The 20,895-nt window shown below is 39.7% G+C and overlaps 1 protein-coding gene across 1 annotated transcript in view; it reads left to right on the top strand.

Moving 5' to 3' along the window:
* LOC307054828 (FRAS1-related extracellular matrix protein 1-like) overlaps window positions 1-3,352 on the top strand; it is a gene marked incomplete at both ends in the record, with an annotated part of 39,499 nt that extends 36,147 nt beyond the window's left edge. Inside the window, one exon of the mRNA XM_079706707.1 lies at window positions 3,168-3,352. Coding sequence (XP_079562833.1) covers window positions 3,168-3,352 — 185 coding nt within the window. The remainder of the gene's footprint in view (window positions 1-3,167) is intronic.
* Window positions 3,353-20,895: the final 17,543 nt, after the last annotated feature.

The raw sequence follows: 20,895 nt of genomic DNA on the forward strand, positions 1-20,895 counted from the left end.
AATACGTTGTCTTTTTGTTTTGCTGATGTGCAAAAGCTTTTAAGTTTAACTAGGTCCCATTTGTTTTATTTGTGCTTTTATTTCTTTTGCTTCAGGAGACAAATCCAAAAATATCATTATAATTTATGTCAAAGTGTGTTCTGCCTTTGTTTTCTTCTAGGAGTTTTATGGTTTCAAATCTTACATTTAGGTCTTTAATCCACTTTGAGTTTATTTTGTTTATATGGTGTTAGAGAATGTTCTAATTTCATTCTTTTACATGTAGCTGTCCAGTTTTCCCAGCACCATTTATTGTAGAGACTGTCTTTTCTCCATTGTATATTCTTGTCTCCTTTGTCGTAGATTAATTGAACATAAATGCATGGGTTTATCTCTGGGTTCTCTATTTTGTTCTATTGATCTGTGTGTCTGCTGTGTGCCAGTATCATACTGTTGATTATTGTAGCTTTGTGGTACAGTCTGAAGTCAGGGAGTGTGGTTCCTCCCAGCTCTGTTCTTCTTTCTCAAGATTGCTTTGGCACTTCGGGGTCTTTTGTGTTTCCATACAAATTTTAAAATTATTTGTTCTAGTTATGTGAAAAGTGCCCTTGATATTTTAATAGGGATTGCATTGAATCTCTAGGTTGTCTTGGGTAGTATGGTCATTATAACAATTTTAATTCTTCCAATACATGAACAGTGCATATCTTTCCATCTCTTTGTGTTGTCTTCAATTTCTTTCATCAGTGTCTTAATTTTGGATACATTTTAACAACCCTGCATTTGTACTCTTCTCCCCTCACAGCTACTGTTTTTGATGTCATATATTACATCTAATTTTTTGTATATCCCTTAACTGCTTATTGTGGATGTAGATGATTTTACTACTTTTGTCTTTTAATCTTCCTCCTATCTGTGTGTGTGGATGATTTACTACCTTTATACTGTGTGTTTGCCTTTACCAATGAGCATTTTGCTTTTGCAGTTTTCACGTTTCTAGTTGTGGTATTTTCTTTTTCTCTTAGAGAAGTTCCTTCAACATTTCTTGTTAAGCTGAACTCTTTTAGCTTTTGCTTGTCTGTAAAGCTATTGATCTCTCCATCAAATCTGAACAAATCTGAATTCTACCCTTGCTGGGTAGAATATTTTTAGTTGTAGGTTTTTCCTTTGCATCACTTTAAATATATTGTACCACTCCCTCTGGCCTGCAGAATTTCTGTTGAAATTGAGCTGATAGCCTTATGGGTGTTCCCTTGTATGTTACTTGTTGCTTTTCCCTTGCCATTTTTAATATTCCCTCTTTATCTTTAATTATACCATTTTATTTTTATTTTATATTTTAAAAAATATTTATTTTATTTACTTATTTTCCTTATCATTATTATTTTTTTTGGCTGCGTCACGTCTTAGTTGCAGCACATGGGATCCTTGTTGAGGCACTCTGGATCTTTTCATTATGGCATGCAGTCTCTTCATTGCAGTGCTCAGGCTTCCTTCTAGTTGTGGCATGTGGGTTTTCTCTCTCTAGTTGTGGCGAGTGGGCTAGAGGGTACATGGGCTCTGTAGTTGTGGTGTGTGGGCTTGGTTGCCCCATGGCATGTGGGGCCCCGACCAGGGATCGAACCTGCATCCCCTGCATTGGAAGGCTGATTCTTTACCACTGGACCACCAGGGAAGTCCCAATTTTGCCATTTTAGTTATAATATGTCTTGGTGTGTTCCTCTTTGAATTAATCCTATATAGGACTCTCTGTACTCCCTACACTTAGATATCTGTTTCCTTTACCAGGTTAGGGAAGTTTTCATCTATTATGTCTGCAAATATGTTGATAGGTTCTCTGTTTCTTTTCCTTCTGGGACCCTTATAATGTGAATATTAGTGTGCTTGAGGTTGTCCCAGAGGTCTCTTAAGCTGTCCTCATTTCTTTTCATTCTTTTTTCTTTTTTCTGTTCAGCATCAGTGATTTCCACTACTCTGTCTTCCAGCTTCCTGGTCATTTCTTCTGTATCATTTAGTCTACTGTTGATTCCTTGTACTGTATTTTTCATTTCAGTTATTGTATTCTTCATCTCTGTTTGGTTGTTCTTCATATTTTCTAACTCTTTGTTAAAAAGCTTCTAACTTCTTGTTCTATGCATCCATTCTTTTCTTGGGTTCTTTGATCATCTTTATCATCACACTACCCTTATCTCTTTCTCAGGTAGATTGCCTATCTCCACTTCACTTAGTTCTTCTTCTGGGGTTTTATCTTGTTTGTTAGAAACATGTTTGGGGCTTCCCTGGTGGTGCAGTGGTTGAGAGTCCGCCTGCCGATGCAGGGGACACGGGTTCGTGCCCCGGTCCGGGAAGATCCCACGTGCCGTGGAGCGGCTGGGCCCGTGAGCCATGGCTGCTGAGCCTGCGCGTCCGGAGCCTGTGCTCCGCAACGGGAGAGGCCACAACAGTGAGAGGCCCGCGTACCGCAAAAAAAAAAAAAAAAGAAACACGTTTGTTCCTTTGTTGCCTTATTTTGCCTAGGTTGCTGTTTTTATTTTTATGTATCTGGTAGGTTAGTTACATTTCCCAATCTTAGAGAAGTAGCCTTTTGGAGGAGACATCCTATGTGTCCCAGCAGCACATCCCCCTCTCATCACCTGAGCTATATGCTCTAGGGGTTCCCCCAATGAGGACTGAGTGTGTCTTTCTCTTGTGGTGGGCTGACTATGTAGGCAGTCTTGTAGGCTTGATTTGCCCCCTGTCCAGTTGGTTGCCAGGCCCTGCCTTGTGTGGAGGTTGCTGACTGCTGGTTGGTGGGACCGGGTCACAAGGTGGTGTTGACTACAGAACCCCAGGGGGCCCTGGGGCTAGTGCTGGCTCATTATTGGGTTCAGTCAAGGTCCAGGAGACTCCAGGGCTGTTACCCACCCACTGTTGTGTTGAAACAGGTCCTGGGGCTAATGCTGGCCTACTGGTGGGCAGAGCCAGGTCCTGGAGTCTGCTTGCAGGACCCAGGGGTCCTAGAGCTGGTTTTGGATCACTGGTGGGTGGGACTACTTCCTGACACAGTTGGGTACAGGGTCCAGGGAGTCCTGAAGCTTGTGTTGGTCTACTAGTAGGCGGGACCATAGCCCAGTTGGTCCCCGTGCAGGTTCTGGCCTATTAGTGGGCAGGTCATGTCTGCAGGCCGCATATCTGTGGCTTTCTTTCAGCTAGCGTCTGCCCCTTGGTGGATGAAACTAGTCTGGAGGCTAGAGCAGGCTCCCTGGAGAGTGGGGCTGGGGCCCAGGCTATTCTGGAGCTGGTGCCTGCCCAGTGGTGGGTGGAGCTGGATCCTGAGCTCTCTGGTGGACAGGGCAATGTCCAGAAACAGCTGTTCACGCAGGAGGTCTTATGACAGCCTGTCTGCTGGTGGGTAAAGATGTGTCCCCACCCAGTTAGTTGCTTGGCCTGAGGCATCCCAGCATTGGAGCCTACAGGCCTGTGGGCTGTGTCGGGACTGGGTCTTCACCCTAATAAGCTAAAGAGAAGATTCCGCAATGGCATTTGCCAGTGCCAGTATCCATGTGGTAGAGAACAAGTTCCCAAAATGGCTGTTGCCAGTGTCTGTGTCCCTAGGGTGAGCTGCAGTTGCCTCCTGTCTCTCCAGAGATTCTTCTAGATCAGCAAGTGATTCTGACCCAGGCTTCTATCCAATTACTGCTTCTTCCCTGGGTCCTGGAGAATGAGAGATTCTTTATGTACCCTTTAAGAGTGAAGTCTCTATTTCCCCCGGCCCTCTGGGACTCCCAAAAGTCACCCCACTGGCCTTCAAAGCCATATGCCTGGAGGCTCATCTTCCCAAGTGTAGGACCCCTGGGCTGGGGCTTGGACCTCTTACTCCTTTGAGAGACTCTGCAGTTGTAATTATTTTCTTGTTTGTGGGTTGCCCACCCTGGGGTATGGGACTTGACTATTTTGTGACTTTGCCCCTCCTACCTATCTTGTTGTTGTTCCTTCCTTATATCTTTAGTTGTAGAAGCTCTCCTCTGGTGGGTTCTGGCCTTTTTCACTGATGGTTGTTCCGCAGATAGTTGTGATTTTGGTGTGCCCATGAGAGGAGGTGAGCTCAGGGTCTTTCTCCTCTGCCATCTTCGCTGATGTTAAGACTATTTCTTGAAAATATTTTTCTAATGCTAATTTTTCTATATATTAAGGCAGATGTAGTAACTTTAATTTTTCTGCTTTATTATTTATAAGCTTTGATAAGAGCATTTAATAATGAGTCCATGGACAAACTACTATACATAAAATAGATAAGCAATAAGGATTTACTGTGTAACACAGTGAACTATATTCAGTATCTTCTAATAATCTTTAGTGGAAAACAATCTGGATATATATATAGATATATCTCTATATATATCTATGTATGTATATATCCGAATTCCTTTGCTGTATACCTGAAACTAACACAATATTGTAAATCAACTATACTTCAATTTAAAAAAAGGATTCCTTGGGTACATACAACATACTAGACTGAGAAAACTTCTGGAGATAAATCCAATGTCATTATACCCCAACACCTGGCAGACTGTTACAAAGGTATGTGATATTTTGTGGACCCAATAGGCTATCCTGTCCCTGGCTTCCTTCAGATGGATCTGTTCAATGGCATCATTTACTATCGTCATTTTGGTGGAGAAATCTTTGAAGATTCATTTGAATTTGTCCTGTGGGATAGCCACGAACCTCCAAATCTCTCAGAGCCACAGGTAAGAGTCCATCTCTGAACTCTTTCCCAAAGTCTTGTCCACAGATATCAGTTCTGGAAGATGTAATTAGAAACTACAGGAAAACAGATTTCAAAGCTCAAAGTTTGAGAAGCAATGGAGTAAGCAAAATTAAGTCAATTTCTCTGCAACATAATTGCTCTCTTACTTTTCCACAGTTATGTAAATTACCATGTATGCAGTGTTTCCAAGGTTATTTAACCATCAGACCCTTCTATAAAGAGCACCTCACAAAATTTGCTTGCTTCATAACAATAACAAAACCCACTGACTTATTTTGTGTGTAGTGGTTAAAACATAGGCTCTGTAGTTAGACTGTCTTTGTTTTTGTCCTGTTCTTGACATTAACTGACCTGTGACTCGGTTTCTTTATCTGTAAAACAACATCCTTATAAAGTGATTGTGAGGGTAAGTGGCATAATACATGTAAGTATTGAGAACTTTCTGGCACATAGTAAGTACTCAATAAATATATTAGCTATTATTTATCATTGCTTTTGAAGAACTAAGAGTTTTACTACCACTCAAGGATATTATTTAAATATATAGAATACAAAAATAGGCTTAAGGAGCCATCATCCTATACAAATTACAGATGAGGAAGGGTCTGGGCAACTCTAAAGGAGTAGATGCCTTGCAAGAAGAGGATGATTGGTGATAAGGATGGAAAAAAAGGCTTCTGAAAACAAGTGGTACCCACTACATATAGTGTCCCTATTGCTTATATAATATCATCTTATAGTGTCACGGTCACTGACATTAGCCAATGCATAGATGATTGAGCTATTCATCTGTCTGCCAAGATAAAGTTAACAAATGGAAGAAGGACGTTTAGACCCCAGAAACTGAAGGAAGTAGGTGCTCCTATTAAGAGGGAATGGAAAATGAATCATAAAATTCTCAATTCACCTGCTTATTGACTGAAAAGAAATCAATTCCTTTATAAATAACAGCCTCCTCTTTTCATCAATGCATATAATTATGCCATTTCTAGATTACATTTTTGCTTGAGACCTTAGATGATTTGATAATCCAAAATGGAAACTATTAGTAGGATTTATTTCGAAATCTTTTGTTGTATCCATTCAAACTGAGCTATGTTTCTGACTAGAATACCGTATCGTTTTTAGCAAACTATAGGCCTTTTTAAAAACAGAAAATTCAGGACTCCTTTTTCCTTTTCTGCTATTGTATATTTTATAGGTCATATTTTTCATACCCACAGACATAGATGTCAGTTTCCTCTACAGTAAAGACCACAGTAATGAAAACTTTATTGAAATAAAATTATTTTTAAATTTTGGCAGATATGTCAGGCTGAATTCTACAGATCCAGTTATTCCTCATGATGGATGGGCTTCTAAAGAAGTCATAATCATATTTTTCTCTACTTTTATTCATCTTTTTAATCTATGTTGGGGGGAGGGAGGGAGGGAAGAAAGAAGGGAAGGGGGGACAGAGAGAAAGAAAGAGAGGGTAGGGAGAGGGAGGGAGGGGAAAAGGAGGGAGGGAGAGAGGGAGAGTGAGAGAGAGAAACAGAGAAACAGAGAGAAAAAGAAAGACTTTTGCTCTGTTTTCATGTACTGCCTATTTTTTGACTCCTAAATATTCTCCAGCTCAGACTTGTGTACGAAAATCTCTACCTGACATCTCTACATTCATTTTATTTATTTATTTATTTTTCTATTTGGAAGATTTATTTATTTTTTAACATCTTTATTGAAGTATAATTGCTTTACAATGGTGTGTTAGTTTTTGCTCTATAACAAAGTGAATCAGCTATACGTATACATATATCCCCATATCCCCACACTCTTGCGTCTCCCTCCCACCCCTCTAGGTGGTCACAAAGAACCGAGCTAATCTCCCTGTGCTATGTGGCTGCTTCCCACTAGCTATCTATTTTACATTTGGTAGTGTATATATGTCCATGCCACTCTCTCACTTCATCCCAGCTTACCCTTCCCCCTCCCCATGTCCTCAAGTCCATTCTCTACATCTGCATCTTTATTCCTGTCCCACCCCTAAGTTCTTCAAAACATTTTTTTTTTTACATTCCATATATATGTGTTAGCATACGGTATTTGTTTTTCTCGTTCTGACTTACTTCACTCTATATGACAGACTCTAGGTCCATCCACCTCACTACAAATAACTCAATTTCATTTCCTTTTATGGCTGAGTAATATTCCATTGTATATATGTGCCACATATTCTTTATCCATTCATCCGTTGATGGACACATAGGTTGCTTCCATGTCCTGGCTATTGTAAATAGAGCTGCAATGAACATTGTGGTACATGACTCTTTTTGAGTTATGGCTTTCTCAGGGTATATGCCCAGTAGTGGGATTGCTGGGTCATATGGTAGTTCTATTTTTAGATTTTGAGGAACCTCCATACTGTTCTCCATAGTGACTATATCAATTTACATTCCCACCAACAGTGCAAGAGGGTTCCCTTTCCTCCACACCCTCTCCAGCATTTATTGTTTGTAGATTTTTGAGGATGGCCATTCTGACTGGTGTGAGATGATATCTCATTGTAGTTTTGATTTGCATTTCTCTAATGATTAGTGATGTTGAGTATCCTTTCATATATTTGTTGGCAATCTGTAAATCTTCTTTGGAGAAATGTCTGTTTAAGTCTTCTGCCCATTTTTGGATTGGGTTGTTTGTTTTTTCTGATATTGAGCTGCATGAGCTGCTTCTATATTTTGGAGATTAATCCTTTGTCAGTTGTTTCATTTGCAAATATTTTCTCCCATTCTGAGGATTGTCTTTTTGTCTGGTTATGGTTTCCTTTGCTGTGCAAAAGCTTTTAAGTTTCATTAGGTCCCATTTGTTTATTTTTGTTTTTATTTGTTTTTATTTGCATTTCTCTAGGAGGTGGGTCAAAAAGGATCTTGCTGTGATTTATGTCATAGAGTGTTCTGCCTGTGTTTTCCTCTTAAGAGTTTTATAGTGTCTGGCCTTACATTTAGATCTTTAATCCATATTGAGTTTATTTTTGTGTATGGTGTTAGGAAGTGTTCTAATTTCATTCTTTTACATGTAGCTGTCCAGTTTTCCCAGCACTACTTATTGAAGAGGCTGCCTTTTATTGGCATATAGTTGCTTGTAATAATCTCTCATGATCCTTTGCATTTCTGCAGTATCAGTTGTTACTTCTCCTTTTTCATTTCTAATTCTATTGATTTGAGTCTTCTCCCTTTTTTTCTTGATGACTCTGGCTAATGGTTTATCAATTTTGTTTATCTTCTCAAAGAACCAGCTTTTAGTTTTATTGATCTTTGCTATTGTTTCCTTCATTTCTTTTTCATTTATTTCTGATCTGATCTTTATGATTTCTTTCCTTCTGCTAACTTTGGGGGTTTTTTGTTCTTCTTTCTCTTATTGCTTTTGGTGTAAGGTTAGGTTGTTTATTTGAGATTTCTCTTGTTTCTTGAGGTAGTATTGTATTGCTATAAACTTCCCTGTTAGAACTGCTTTTGCACATCACATAGGTTTTGGGTCATAATGTTTTCATTGTCATTTGTTTCTAGGTATTTCTTGATTTCCTCTTTGATTTCTGCAGTGATCTCTTGGTTATCTAGTAGTGTATTGTTTAGCCTCCATGTGTTTGTATTTTTTACAGATTTTTTTCCTTTTGTTGATATCTAGTCTCATAGAGTTGTAGTCAGAAAAGATACTTGATACGATTTCAATTTTCTTAAATTTACCAAGGCTTGATTTGTGACCCAAGATAATATCTATCCTGGAGAATGTTCCATGAGCACTTGAGAAGAAAGTGTAGTCTGCTATTTCTGGATGGAATGTCCAATAAAAATCAACTAAGTCTATCTTGTTTAATGTATCATTTAAAGCTTGTGTTTCTTTATTTATTTTCATTTTGGATGATCTGTCCATTGGTGAAAGTGGGGTGTTAAAGTCCCCTACTATGATTGTGTTACTGTCGATTTCCCCTTTTATGGCTGTTAGCATTTGCCTTATGTATTGATGTGCTCCTATGTTGGGTGCATAAATATTTACAATTGTTATATCTTCTTCCTAGATTGATCCCTTGATCATTATGTAGTATCCTTCTTTACTTCTTGTAATAGTCTTTGTTTTAAAGTCTATTTTGTATGATACGAGAATTGCTACTCCAGCTTTCTTTTGATTTCCATTTGCATGGAATATCTTTTTCCATCCCCTCACTTTCAGTCTGTATGTGTCCCTAGGTCTGAAGTGGGTCTCTTGTAGACAGCATATATACAGGCCTTCTTTTTGTATCCATTTAGCCGTCTATGCCTTTTGGTTGGAGCATTTAATCCATTTACATTTAAGGTAGTTATCGATACATATGTTCCTATTACCATTTTCTTAATTGTTTTGGGTTTGTTATTATAAGTCTTTTCCTTCTCTTGTGTTTCCTGCCTAGAGAAGTTCCTTTAGCATTTTTTGTAAAGGTGGTTTGGTGGTGCTGAATTCTCTTAGCCTTTGCTTGTCTGTAAAGGTTTTAATTTCTTTGTCGAATCTGAATGAGATCCTTGCTGGGTAGAGTAATCTTGGTTGTAGTTTCTTCTCTTTCATCACTTTAAATATGTCCTGCCACTCCCTTCTGGCTTTCCGAGTTTCTGCTGAAAGATCAGCTGTTAACCTTATGGGGATTCCCTTGTATGTTATTTGTTGCTTTTCCCTTGCTGCTTTTATTATTTATTCTTTGTATTTAATTTTTGATAGTTTGATTAATATGTCTCTTGACATGTTTCTCCTTGGATTTATCCTGTATGGGACTCTCAGTGCTTCCTGAACTTGATTGACTATTTCCTTCCCATATTAGGGAATTTTTCAACTATAAACTCTTGAAATATTTTCTCAGTCCCTTTCTTTTTCTCTTCTTCTTCTGGGACCCCTATCATTCGAATGTTGGTCCGTTTAATGTTGTCGCAGAGGTCTCTGAGACTGTCCTCAGTTCTTTTCATTCTTTTTTCTTTATTCTGCTCTGTAGTAGTTATTTCCACTCTTTTATCTTCCAGGTCACTTATCTGTTCTTCTGCCTCAGTTATTCTGCTATTGATTCCTTCTAGAGAATTTTTAAGTTCATTTATTTTGTTGTTCATCACTGTTTGTTTGCTCTTTACTTATTCTAGGTCATTGTTAAATGTTTCTTGTGTTTTCTCCATTCTATTTCCAAGATGTTGGATCATCTTTACTATCTTTTCTCTGAATTCTTTTTCAGGTAGACTGCCTATTTCCTCTTCATTTGTTTGGTCTGGTGGCTTTTTACCTTGCTCCTTCATCTGCTGCGTATTTCTCTGTCTTTTCATTTTGCTTAACTTACTGTGTTTGGGGTCTCCTTTTTGCAGGCTGCAGGTTCGTAGTTCCTGTTGTTTTTGGTGTCTGCTCCCAGTGGGTAAGGTTGGTTCAGTGGGTTGTGTAGGCTTCCTGGTGGATGGGACTGGTCCCTGTGTTCTGCTTGATGAGGCTGGATCTTATCTTTCTGGTGGGCAGGACTGTGTCCATTGGTGTGTTTTGGGGTGTCTGTGACCTTATTGTGATTTTAGGCAGCCTCTCTGCTAATGGGTGGGGTTGTGTTCCTGTCTTGCTAGTTGTTCGGCATAGGGTATCCAGCACTGTAGCTTGCTGGTCATTGAGTGGAGCTGGGTCTTAGCATTGAGATGGAGATATCTGGGAGAGCTTTCACTGTTTGATATTATGTGGGGCCTGGAGGTCTCTGGTGGACCAGTGTCCTGAATTCGGCTCTCCCACCTCAGATGCTAAGGGTGGCACCCGGCCAGAGTACCCAGATCCTGTCAGCCACATGGCCAGGTACGTGGGGAGTTTCTTGCCTTTTGGAAAGTCTGAGTTCTTCTCCCAGTGTTCAGTAGCTGTTCTGTAGGAGTTGTTCCACATGTAGATGTAGTTTTGATGTATTTGTCGGGAGGAAGGTGATCTGCACGTCTTACTCCTCCGCCATCTTGAAGGTGCCCTCTCTGGCTGGCGGGTGGCTGCAGCCAGCCATCTCCAGGTGGCAGTGAAGTCAGGCAGCTGGTCTCGCTGGCTCTGGCAGACCTCTGCCTTCAGTTTAAACTCAACATGTTCACAAGACATTTAGCATATTTCCCTGAAATTTTGCATGAAACCACTGTAACTAGAGTCTTTGAAGTCATCCCTACCCCCTTTCTCTCGAGTATCTGCATAACCAGTTGGACAGCTAATCTTAATAAATCTACTTGAGAAATTTCTCTCATCTGTCTCTACCTCCCCACCCCACCGTCATTGCTTTAGTCTCAGCCTTCATCTTTTTTGGACTAGATTATTCTCCAAATCTGTCACATGGTCTCTTAAGAATAGACGAGATTAGCCACATCCTTTTAATTGAGGATAATTAAAACTCATTGATGCAGTAGCAGTATGTTTAGTAGAGTACATCTAGTGTCCATTTTTTCCCAGCTCTCCCTCTTCTGATGTGTGGAGGCTTTAGCTTATTCAGACTGTGGACTGGCTCTCAGCTATAGAATCACCTGCTCCAGGAATCATCCTCTGATGCTCCTATTCCATACCTGTTTCCCCAGGCTTGATCATCTGGTCCTTTTATATAATCTGATATCAAATTACTATAATGTGAGGCCATTATTTACTTTATTGGATCAACTGTGAGCTCATTTATGACAGGGATCCTGATTTATTCATTTTTCTGTCTTCAGATCTTGGTATCTGACTCAGAGTAGAACCTCCAGAAATGTGTGTTGGTTCCAAAATAAACTCTGGTTCTTTCAACTTTTATTGAAATGAGGGGGAAATAAGAAGACCCAGACATGTGGTAGGGACTAGGGAAGGAGTAAGATGCAGAAGTAATAAGTGTAAATCTTTAGTTTTCAGAGTTTCCAGGAATTAGTCGTGTGCATAACAACAAAACAAATATTTTGTATGTGTGTGTGCTGTTAAGAATTACTGTGTTGTAAAACCCTGATATCATCACTGAAGCTCCAATTTTTAAGGGACTCAAATGATCAGCTGGTCTGTTTGATGACTGCATCTTCAATTTGGATGAGTATCCGGTCATGTCTTACAAATATAAATGTATTTAAAATATTCAACAAAATCTGTAACTTTCAGCTGTTCAACTACAAGTACAGATGAAATGGTTACTTGATGGGAGATTTTGTGATCAGAAGGTTCCCCAGTCACTGAAGGTTAAACTCAGGCCCAGGATTGTTTTGGCCATGCTGTTAGAACACTTCCTTTCATAGGGGCAGAAATCAAAGATCTCAGGTGAGAATCTATTTAAAACAGGAAGGAAGTTACACAGGTGGAGATGCTTCTTACTTCTTCTCATCTTTCCCATTTAGATACTCCTACTGAGAGATCTACCTACACATCAACAAGATGTTAGCAAGAACCCCCCTCTCTTTCTACCTTGGTTGCCATGACTGTCATCAAATAAAGCCTCACCTACTCAATTTGCTTTTGAAAAATATTTTCTTAGGTTATTACAGAATTGTTTGTATCACTACCCAAGTGCTTATCAACAAAAGACTGGCTTAAAAAACTATATCTATACGATGAAATACTATCAAACAAACCAACCAAAAAAACCAGTAAATCCATGGAGAATATTCTGTATCTTAACTGTGGTGGTACCTTGACAGGTATATAAGATTGTCAAAACTCATCAAATTACATACTTAAACTGAATGCAGTTCATTGTATGTAAAGTAGTTCTGACCAGAAAAAGGAAAAAAAAAAGAAAAATATTTTCTTCTTTATTCCTCTCAGTAGTGGGCTTTATAGAATTTATACCTTAGATTTTAACCCGGGAGAGAGTAACGTTAGCAGTAAAATGGAGAGCGAAACAGAAGGATAGAAGAGAAATGGAGAAAGAGGACTAAGAAACAGGAAGAAAGGAGCAGATGCCACAAAGGCCTGGGGGCAAAGTGGGAAGAAGGAGTGCATCATGACCAGAGGAGAGAACAGGCACCCAGAGTGGGCATTTATCAGAAGTCAGACCAGAAAGGGGAGTGGGCAAAACTATCATTGGAAATAACTCCTGGGGGTGAGAAATAGCACTGGATAATCTCAAAGGAAGATGCAAAAGAAGGAATCAGGCAGAAAGCAAAGCTCAGTGCAGAGAAGGGATCAAGAACCCAGGTCTATAAGGAAGGCAGATAGTAGCCAGTGGAGTATCATATTGTGAGCTGGATTCTGAGGGTCAAGTTTAGTGGTTGTCATTTTATATACTGATTTATTACTTTATGTTCCAATTCCCTGCAGATCTGTCTGTGGGTGCTTGTGGCCGTAAATAGACTGGATGCATGTAGGGGAAGGCAAGAGTCCAGTGACTAGTATGGGCACTGGTTTTCCACTTTGTGGGAATGGGTATTTAATTAGGTCTTTTTTACAACCAAATTTCAGTAAAAATGAGAACACTTTATTTCTCTATGGAGTTTATTAAAATAGGATCTTTCTCACCCGCAGAACACAGACACAGTAATTATTTGGACATGCATAAATATGTAAAGACACATCAACTTAAGCGATCATAAAGCATGTTGAAAAATGTGCCCACCATGAATTACTACTGGGGTATAGAAAAGCATGCTTGTACATTCTTTTTGCACAAAGAACACACTGGAGAATAAATTAGCATAGAAAATGGTCTCGTTGAAGGCACAATAACTATTGTTTCCTTATTAACTCTAGTTTTTCAATTAAGTGGAGCCTCACTGATCCACACCATGGCTGGGATGTCCCATAGAGAATTTCTGAACTTTAGAGATTAGCAAAAAACCGTAACTGGAAAAAAAATCATGACACAGATTCCAGGAACTGGAGAAATGACTGTCATTGTGTTCCTTTATTTTGATTACTGAGTTTAGTTTCTAATTATTGAAATGCTTCATAATGGAATAGTAAATATGCTGTATGCTTTTGTAAAAGTAATGAAGGATGGAGACAATTAATTTATTGAACACTTACTATACCAGGTACTCACTGTGCTATCAGCTATCTCATTTGATCTGACAGCACTTCACTATAATAGCCATCCTTATTATTCCCAGTGTAAAGAGAGAAAAAATGAGCCCCAAAAGGGTTAAATGATTTGCCCCAGGCAGCAAGGTTTGTAGGTGGCTGAGCTGATGTTCCAGTCTTTTTCGTATCATAGCAAAAGCTTAACCATGTTTTAGTTTTTGCTTTGTATGTTAACTTAAAAAAGAAATTCTCTTCATTTTCAAATTGGTTATTGTGAACACCATTATCTTAGTAAAAATTGGCATTGCTGATCTGTACTTCAGTGACAATATTAAAATAAATCAAAACCAGAGTCAGAATACTTTCATGCATCAGGCTGTGCAACAACTCATGATGCCAAGCAAATGTACCATTTCAAGAGAGAGTAATTGCTTTCTCCCAACCAATCATGGATTATTGTAAAAAAAAAAAATAAATGTGATGATAAAAAGCTGTTTGGCAAAGTCTCCTTGCCCTCTTGCAAGATCCAAATCTATGAATGTTTGAGAAAATTCTTAACATCACAAACAGGGCATGTTGACTCATTCAGTGAGGAAACACTTATAAAGTGCCTCCTACCTACAAAATACCATGCCAGATGTGGTGGAGTTATAGAAATGAACAAAATATTTATTGAGCACATAATATATGCCAGCCATTTTATCTTCATAGTGATGTTTGATCCTCATAAAATTCTGTGAAGTTGTTGATACTATGCTTAATTTACAGATAGGAAAATTGACACTCAAAAAAGTTGAGTGACCTGTTCAAGATCAGTAACAGCTACTTAGTGGTTTACCCAGGACTTTAACTGTCTGTTCACTGCCAAATTCCATGTGGTTTGCGGTCTACTATGATCCTCCTCGTGGAACTTTCAGTCTAGGAGAGATTTACATGTAAACTACTAACTAATAATACAAGACAATGAAATAATGGTGTTTATCAAGGGATAACCAAAATTCAGGAAAAATTAATTCCAACTGAGAAATTGGAGAACGTTTCAAGAAGAACCTTCAAGGGTAAGAAAGACTCAGGTTGCTGGAGAGAGCAGGAGAAAAGCATTCCAGACTGAAGGAACAACAGGATTCAGAGCATAGAGGCATGTTTGAGGACTAGGACTGGGTCCACTGAGTGCAATCAGGATGCTGGATTAGTGTTGAAAGGTCGTAAAAGATAAAGTTGAAATAAAGAGTGTGTTTAAATTGTGAGGGGTCTTGAATACCATGCTAAGGAGATTGAATAATTCTATCCCTCCTGGGGGGTTAAAATTTTTTTTTTAACTTTCTTTTTTAAAAAATTTTATTGAAGTATGGTTGATTTACAATGTGTTAGTTTCAGGGGTACAACACAGTGATTCAGTTATTCATATATATATATATATATATATATATATATATATATATATATATATATATATATATTCTTTTTCAGATTCTTTTCCCTTAGAGGTTTTTGCAAAATATTGAGTGTAGCTCCCTGTGTGATACAGTAGGTCCTTGTTGGTTATCTATTTTATATATAGTAGTGTGTATATGTTAATCCCAGCCTCCTAATTTATCCCTCCCCTGCCTTTCCCCTTTGGTAACCATAAATTTGTTTTCTATGTCTGTGGATCTATTTCTGTTTTGTTGATAACTTCATTTGTATCTTTTTTTAGATTTTTGAGGAAGTGAATAACCTGATTTGACTTGTATTTTTTAAAAGATAACACCAGAGGTATGAAAAGTCAAAATGAGTTATTGGAGTTAGGGCTGATGGAAAGCCGTTGTGATGATGTAAGGAAATTATGAAAACTGGAGCAAAGTCAGGGACAGTGGGAATGACAGCTGTGGGACTAGGGTGTGGTCACTGTTTAGAAAATTTTGTTAAGTACAAACTCTGGGACTTGGTGATGTGTTATATGTGGGTAGAGAAAGAGGAACCAAAAGTAATGTCGAGGTTTTCAGGATCTATGACTGAGTGGAAAGAGGAAGAGAAAGCCCAGGTTGCTGGTAAAGGGAGGTGTAGAAATAAAACCAGGAACATATTTTGTGTATTATATGCCTATTCTATAGCACTCATGACTGCATTAACTATAATTGTGATAATCATATTCTTAAGATAGGATGAAAAATGGGTGGAGAATATTCCATTTTTCACGTTCCTAATAACTCCCAAATTTTTTCACTGGAAGTGTATTACAAAATGGCAGTTTTTGAAAATCATAACTGTGACTGGATGATAGTGGGGTGGCTTTCTTTGGTGTCTTTTTGGTATTTCAAGTTAATGGTAAAGATAATTTCTTTCCAGGTGGTGACAATCCATATCACTCCAGTAGATGACCAGCTTCCAAAAGAGGTTCCTGGAGTTTCTCGACATTTGGTTGTTAAAGAAACGGAGGTGGCCTATATCACTAAGAAACATCTACATTTTGTAGATACGGAATCATATGACAGGGAGCTGCTCTACACAGTAACCACTCCTCCATTTTTCTCCTCTAGCCTCAGGTATCTCTACGAAGAGTCATCACCTGGGCTATTAGTTGAGGGTTGCGTTCTAGGATTGAGTTGAAAGTGTCAATGTATACTGCTGTGGTTCACTTGCTTTGTTGGTCACACATGAGCTTATATTCAATTCAGCATTTATTCTAATCTCAAACTTGTCTCATACCTCCCTTCAAAAGCTGTATTAATTGGTAAGTGGCCTGCAGCTTGTAGTGTCTTCAGCTTAGGTAGGCTTAAAACAGTCTTTAATCCCTTTTTCTAAAGAGAACACTTTTTTCTCTTTAGTAAAATGTACTGAGTCTTCATCGCCTTATTTTTAGATATTGCAGCCCACAAAAGTGGTCATATTCTCTGATTCCAATCCAGAAAATATCATGAATATACCTTAGGTTTGTATTATCTACCAAATGATAGTGAGGAAACGTTTTTAAGATGAGTATCTAACTACATCTTATTGTAGTTAGATTCCCTTTCATGATGTCAGAGCAGAAATTCTGTACATACTTTCTGCAGTCATGATGAGAATGGCATTCATGATACTAGACTTAAGGCTAGAACCTCCCCCCGCCTTGATATAAAGAGAGAATATAAAGATGGGACATTTGATTTTTTCCTACAGTGAGTACTTTTAGCTTCAGGAAATTTGGTTGTGGGCTACTCTTTGATTTAATTTTTCTTACTTGGAAAGTTAGCTGATGTGTTCTCTTGTATTTTTGTTTAGACACTTGGATGCTGGGAAATTATTCATGGTAGACAGCATACCAAGGCTAACCAAAAACCCTGCAGCTCCAGGGTTGAAGTCATTCACTCAGGTATGATGCTATGCTCAAATGTTGACAAACATGATGGAAGTGTCCTCTGAGAAGGTACGGTGCTCCTAACATTGCACTTGAGAGTATTGGCCTTTGACATCTGTCACAAGCAACAAATACTTGATGTCTGTATTCTTTCTGCTTGCACATTTCCATTAAGCAAGTGACATGTAACATTTGAAAATGCTTGATCAAGCTGGATATGATTGTAAAATCTTGTTATAATTCAACACAGTCTTTTGCATCAATTTAGGTCCCTGGCTTAGGGCTCTGATTTAGGGACCTGGTGCATATGTTTTTACTCCATCAAAGTCAGTTCATCCAATATCCTACCATCTTAGTTTCCTAGGGCTGCTATAGCCCAGTACCACAAACTAGGTGGCTTAAAAGAACAGAGATGTATTGTCTTACAGTTCTGAAACTAGAGGCTAGAAGGCTAGAAGTCTGAAACCAAGGTCTCAGGAGGGCCACCATCCTCCAAAACCCTGTTTGGTCGGGGGGCAGTGGGGTCTTACCTTACCTCTTTCCATCGTCTAGTGGTTTGCTGGCAATCTGACATTCCTTGACTGGTAGATCATCACTCCACTCTCTGCCTCTGTCACGCCATGGCTGTGTTCTCCCTGAGTCTCTCTCTTCTTATAAGGAACAAGTTATATTGGATTAAGGGCCCACCCTACTCCAGTATGGCCTTACCTTAACTAATTACATCTGCAACAACCCTGTTTCCAAGTAAGGTCACATGCTGAGGTACTGGGGGTTAGGACTTCAATGTATCTTTTTTTGTGGGGGACATAAGTCAGTGCATGCTATCTACTGCTTTCCAAAATCCTTCATTAGCCCTCTCCCTGCTCCTGTGGCTTCTGCTCTGCAGGCCTGACTAGAGGCACAGTAATGATGAGTGCTTAGGCAGCAGCTACCGCTGAGCTGCTGAATCTCACTGTAGTTAGAGGTTGTATTAAATGAGTATGTCAACCTATGTGCTAAGCACTGTTATTTTTTTCATTTTATAGGTAGGGAAACAGAGACCTCGCAAGTTTAAGTAGCTTGACCAATATCACACAACTACTTTGTGGCAGAGATGGGTTAAAATGCAAGTCTCCTGTCTTTCACAGAGTTGCCTGGCTTCAAGCACTTGATGTAGCCCCTTAATTTCTTTGTTCTTTTCCCTCCTGCTTTTAGAAAATGCGATTTGTAAGATAGAGCTTTTTAGGATCTTCAAATTGATGATGGTGGCATTTACAATGTTCCCTATCAGTGAATGAGACGGGTATCTTAGACTTAGGTCTCTAAATGTCTCTCATCCTGGGAAATCGGCACCCACATGTCTGTCTTGATTTGCTTTGCAGCATGCTGTGAACTATATGAAAGTGGCCTACATGCCACCCATGCAAGATATAGGCCCCCATCCCCGACACGTCCAGTTTGCCTTTTCTGTCAGTAACCAGCATGGTGGCACTTTGTTCGGGATCTGCTTTAACATCACGATTCTTCCGGTGGACAATCAGGTCCCTGAGGTAGGCATAATGCTTGATGGGAAGGATGAAAAGGGGGGGAAGACCTAAGGAAAGAAAGATTTTTTTTTTTTTTTTTTTTTTGCGGTACGCGGGCCTCTCACTGTTGTGGCCTCTCCCGTTGCGGAGCACAGGCTCCGGACGTGCAGGCTCAGCAGCCATGGCTCGTGGGCCCAGCCGCTCCGGGGCATGAACCCGTGTCCCCTGCATCGGCAGGCGGACTCTCAACCACTGCACCACCAGGGAAGCCCGGAAAGAAAGATTTTGTTACTCAAAATGCTAACTTCTCTTTAGGCTCTTTTAAAGAACTTTTTTATTTTCCAGCTACAGTGTAGGGAAAAAAAGCATGGAGTGGGGAGTCCTTCACCTCCTATGGGACTTTCTATCTAAAAGATGAGATTTTCTAGTTGCTGAATTTGGCATTATTTTCAAAGCTTTATCAAAATCTCTTTCCTTTCCTTTCCGCTGAGTTTCATGTGTTGATCGGGTGAAGGGGATTAAATTAGGAGTCTCTTAGCAACCAGAAAGGCTTATTTGCTCTCTCCGCAGGCCAGCTATGCTGTTCTGTCATCTAAATAAGCTCTTTAATTTTCTAAAATGAATTAAGATGGACCCTTGCATCCTATGCTGTTCCACTCCCCAACGTTTGTGTAAGCTTTAAAGCACTTGGGTCTCTCATTAAAATCAAACTACAAAGGCGATGCTACCTTGTGCATCTTATCTGCGAGGCTGGGATTCATGGTGAGAATTTGTTCCCTACCTGCTCCCTCCCCATCAGAGCACTAGAGTTAATGAGGGTGGCTATTCCTAGGTTTGCTTTTTCCCTCAAAAGCGGAAAGTGTGATTACTCACTCATTAGGAGCCAGAGGGGACTAGAACTCACATGTGTCATCCCTAAGGAAAGAGGCCACCTTCCCAGGCAGCCACCTGGAATATAGCCAAGAAAGCACAGATGCTCCTTTTCCTTTGCCCTCCTCACCATCTCTACAGCTGCCCAAAGTTTTGGAGCAGTCTCACCCTGCAGGACCAAGAGGCTTACCCAAACCACACAACTGTTTTGATGAGTCTAAATAATATTTGAAAATAATGAGTTGCCAACACTTGAACATCAGGAGGTTTTGTATCAAGTTTGGATTTCTGGCTTCTCATGAAAATTTGGAAGCTCTGGCAACACTGAGTCCACTTCCCTACCCCCGCCCCGCAGCAGCTGAACAGGGCACATTCCCCAGTCACCCAAGTCCCCACCCAACTCAAGACACCCATTTACATCACTGGCATGACCCCACCAGCCTCTGAGCTTGCAATATTTGGTAGAAGATGGGCCCAAGAGCTCACAAAAAAGGAACGTAAACTATGTTCTTTGCCTCCTTCCCTGTCAGGGACCAGATCACGTTCCCTGTATAAAAAATAGTTTAGAATGGCTCTTAATTTGATTAGATTTTATTCAGACCATCCTTTTCTATGTATGAGATACATGCCCTGAAATAGCCCAGCATCTAAAGAAGCTAATGTATGTTATAGAACAACCACAGAGAAACAATTTTTTATGCCAAGCTGTCCAGCCTCTTGCTAGAGAAAGATGATCTGTGGAAAAATGAGAAAGGGTGAAGTGAATAGTTACCTCCATCATTTGAAGGTAAATGGAATAGTTATGAGGACTTGGGGCTCAGGAGGCTTAGTGGCTTCTGTCTTTTTTCTACAGTGGACGGGACAAATGAAATAGTACTGTAGAGAACCGAGAATAGTAGAAATAAAATTAATTGAGTGGCTTCAGTGAACCTAGTCATGGGAGTGGTTCCCTGGTGTGAAAATCCAGTTATCGCTGGCTAAGTGATAACCATTAGGGGATCTTGACACCATGCTGACCTGAAGTTCCAGAAATCCAAGCACTGGGTTCAGTCAGGGACTAGAAAGTGAATAATTAATGGGGGGGCAAATTAGCTTTTAGTTTTTTAAAGTTGTCCTGAAATGCATATATGTTTAAAAATCGTCTAATGAGGCAAAGTATATTCCTTGAAACTTAGCATCTTGGGATATTAATCGATGCAACTCAGGACAAAATGAGATTGGCGGACACGGACCGTGTTTCAGTGGTAATAATCCTCTTTAAATAAGAGCTCCATTTATTTCTTTCTACTACAAACGGTGAAAATGTAGTTTTGGCAAAATCAGAGTAAGGCACTTAGGAAGGGTGCGGGTGAGTGGCTGTAGGGAGAAAAGGCTCTTACTTTATGTCGTCCTTTGCTGGCAGAAGTAGTTTATTACAGAATACAAGGCAGCTGTCCCAGGGAGCATGGTCCCATCATTTCCATGATCCAAGGAGCTGCCCTTGGGGTGGCTGTGCCCTGGTGGGTGGGAGGATG

The sequence above is a fragment of the Hyperoodon ampullatus genome (genome assembly GCF_949752795.1).
Source record: "Hyperoodon ampullatus genome assembly, chromosome: 6".
Classification (NCBI taxonomy): domain Eukaryota; kingdom Metazoa; phylum Chordata; class Mammalia; order Artiodactyla; family Ziphiidae; genus Hyperoodon; species Hyperoodon ampullatus.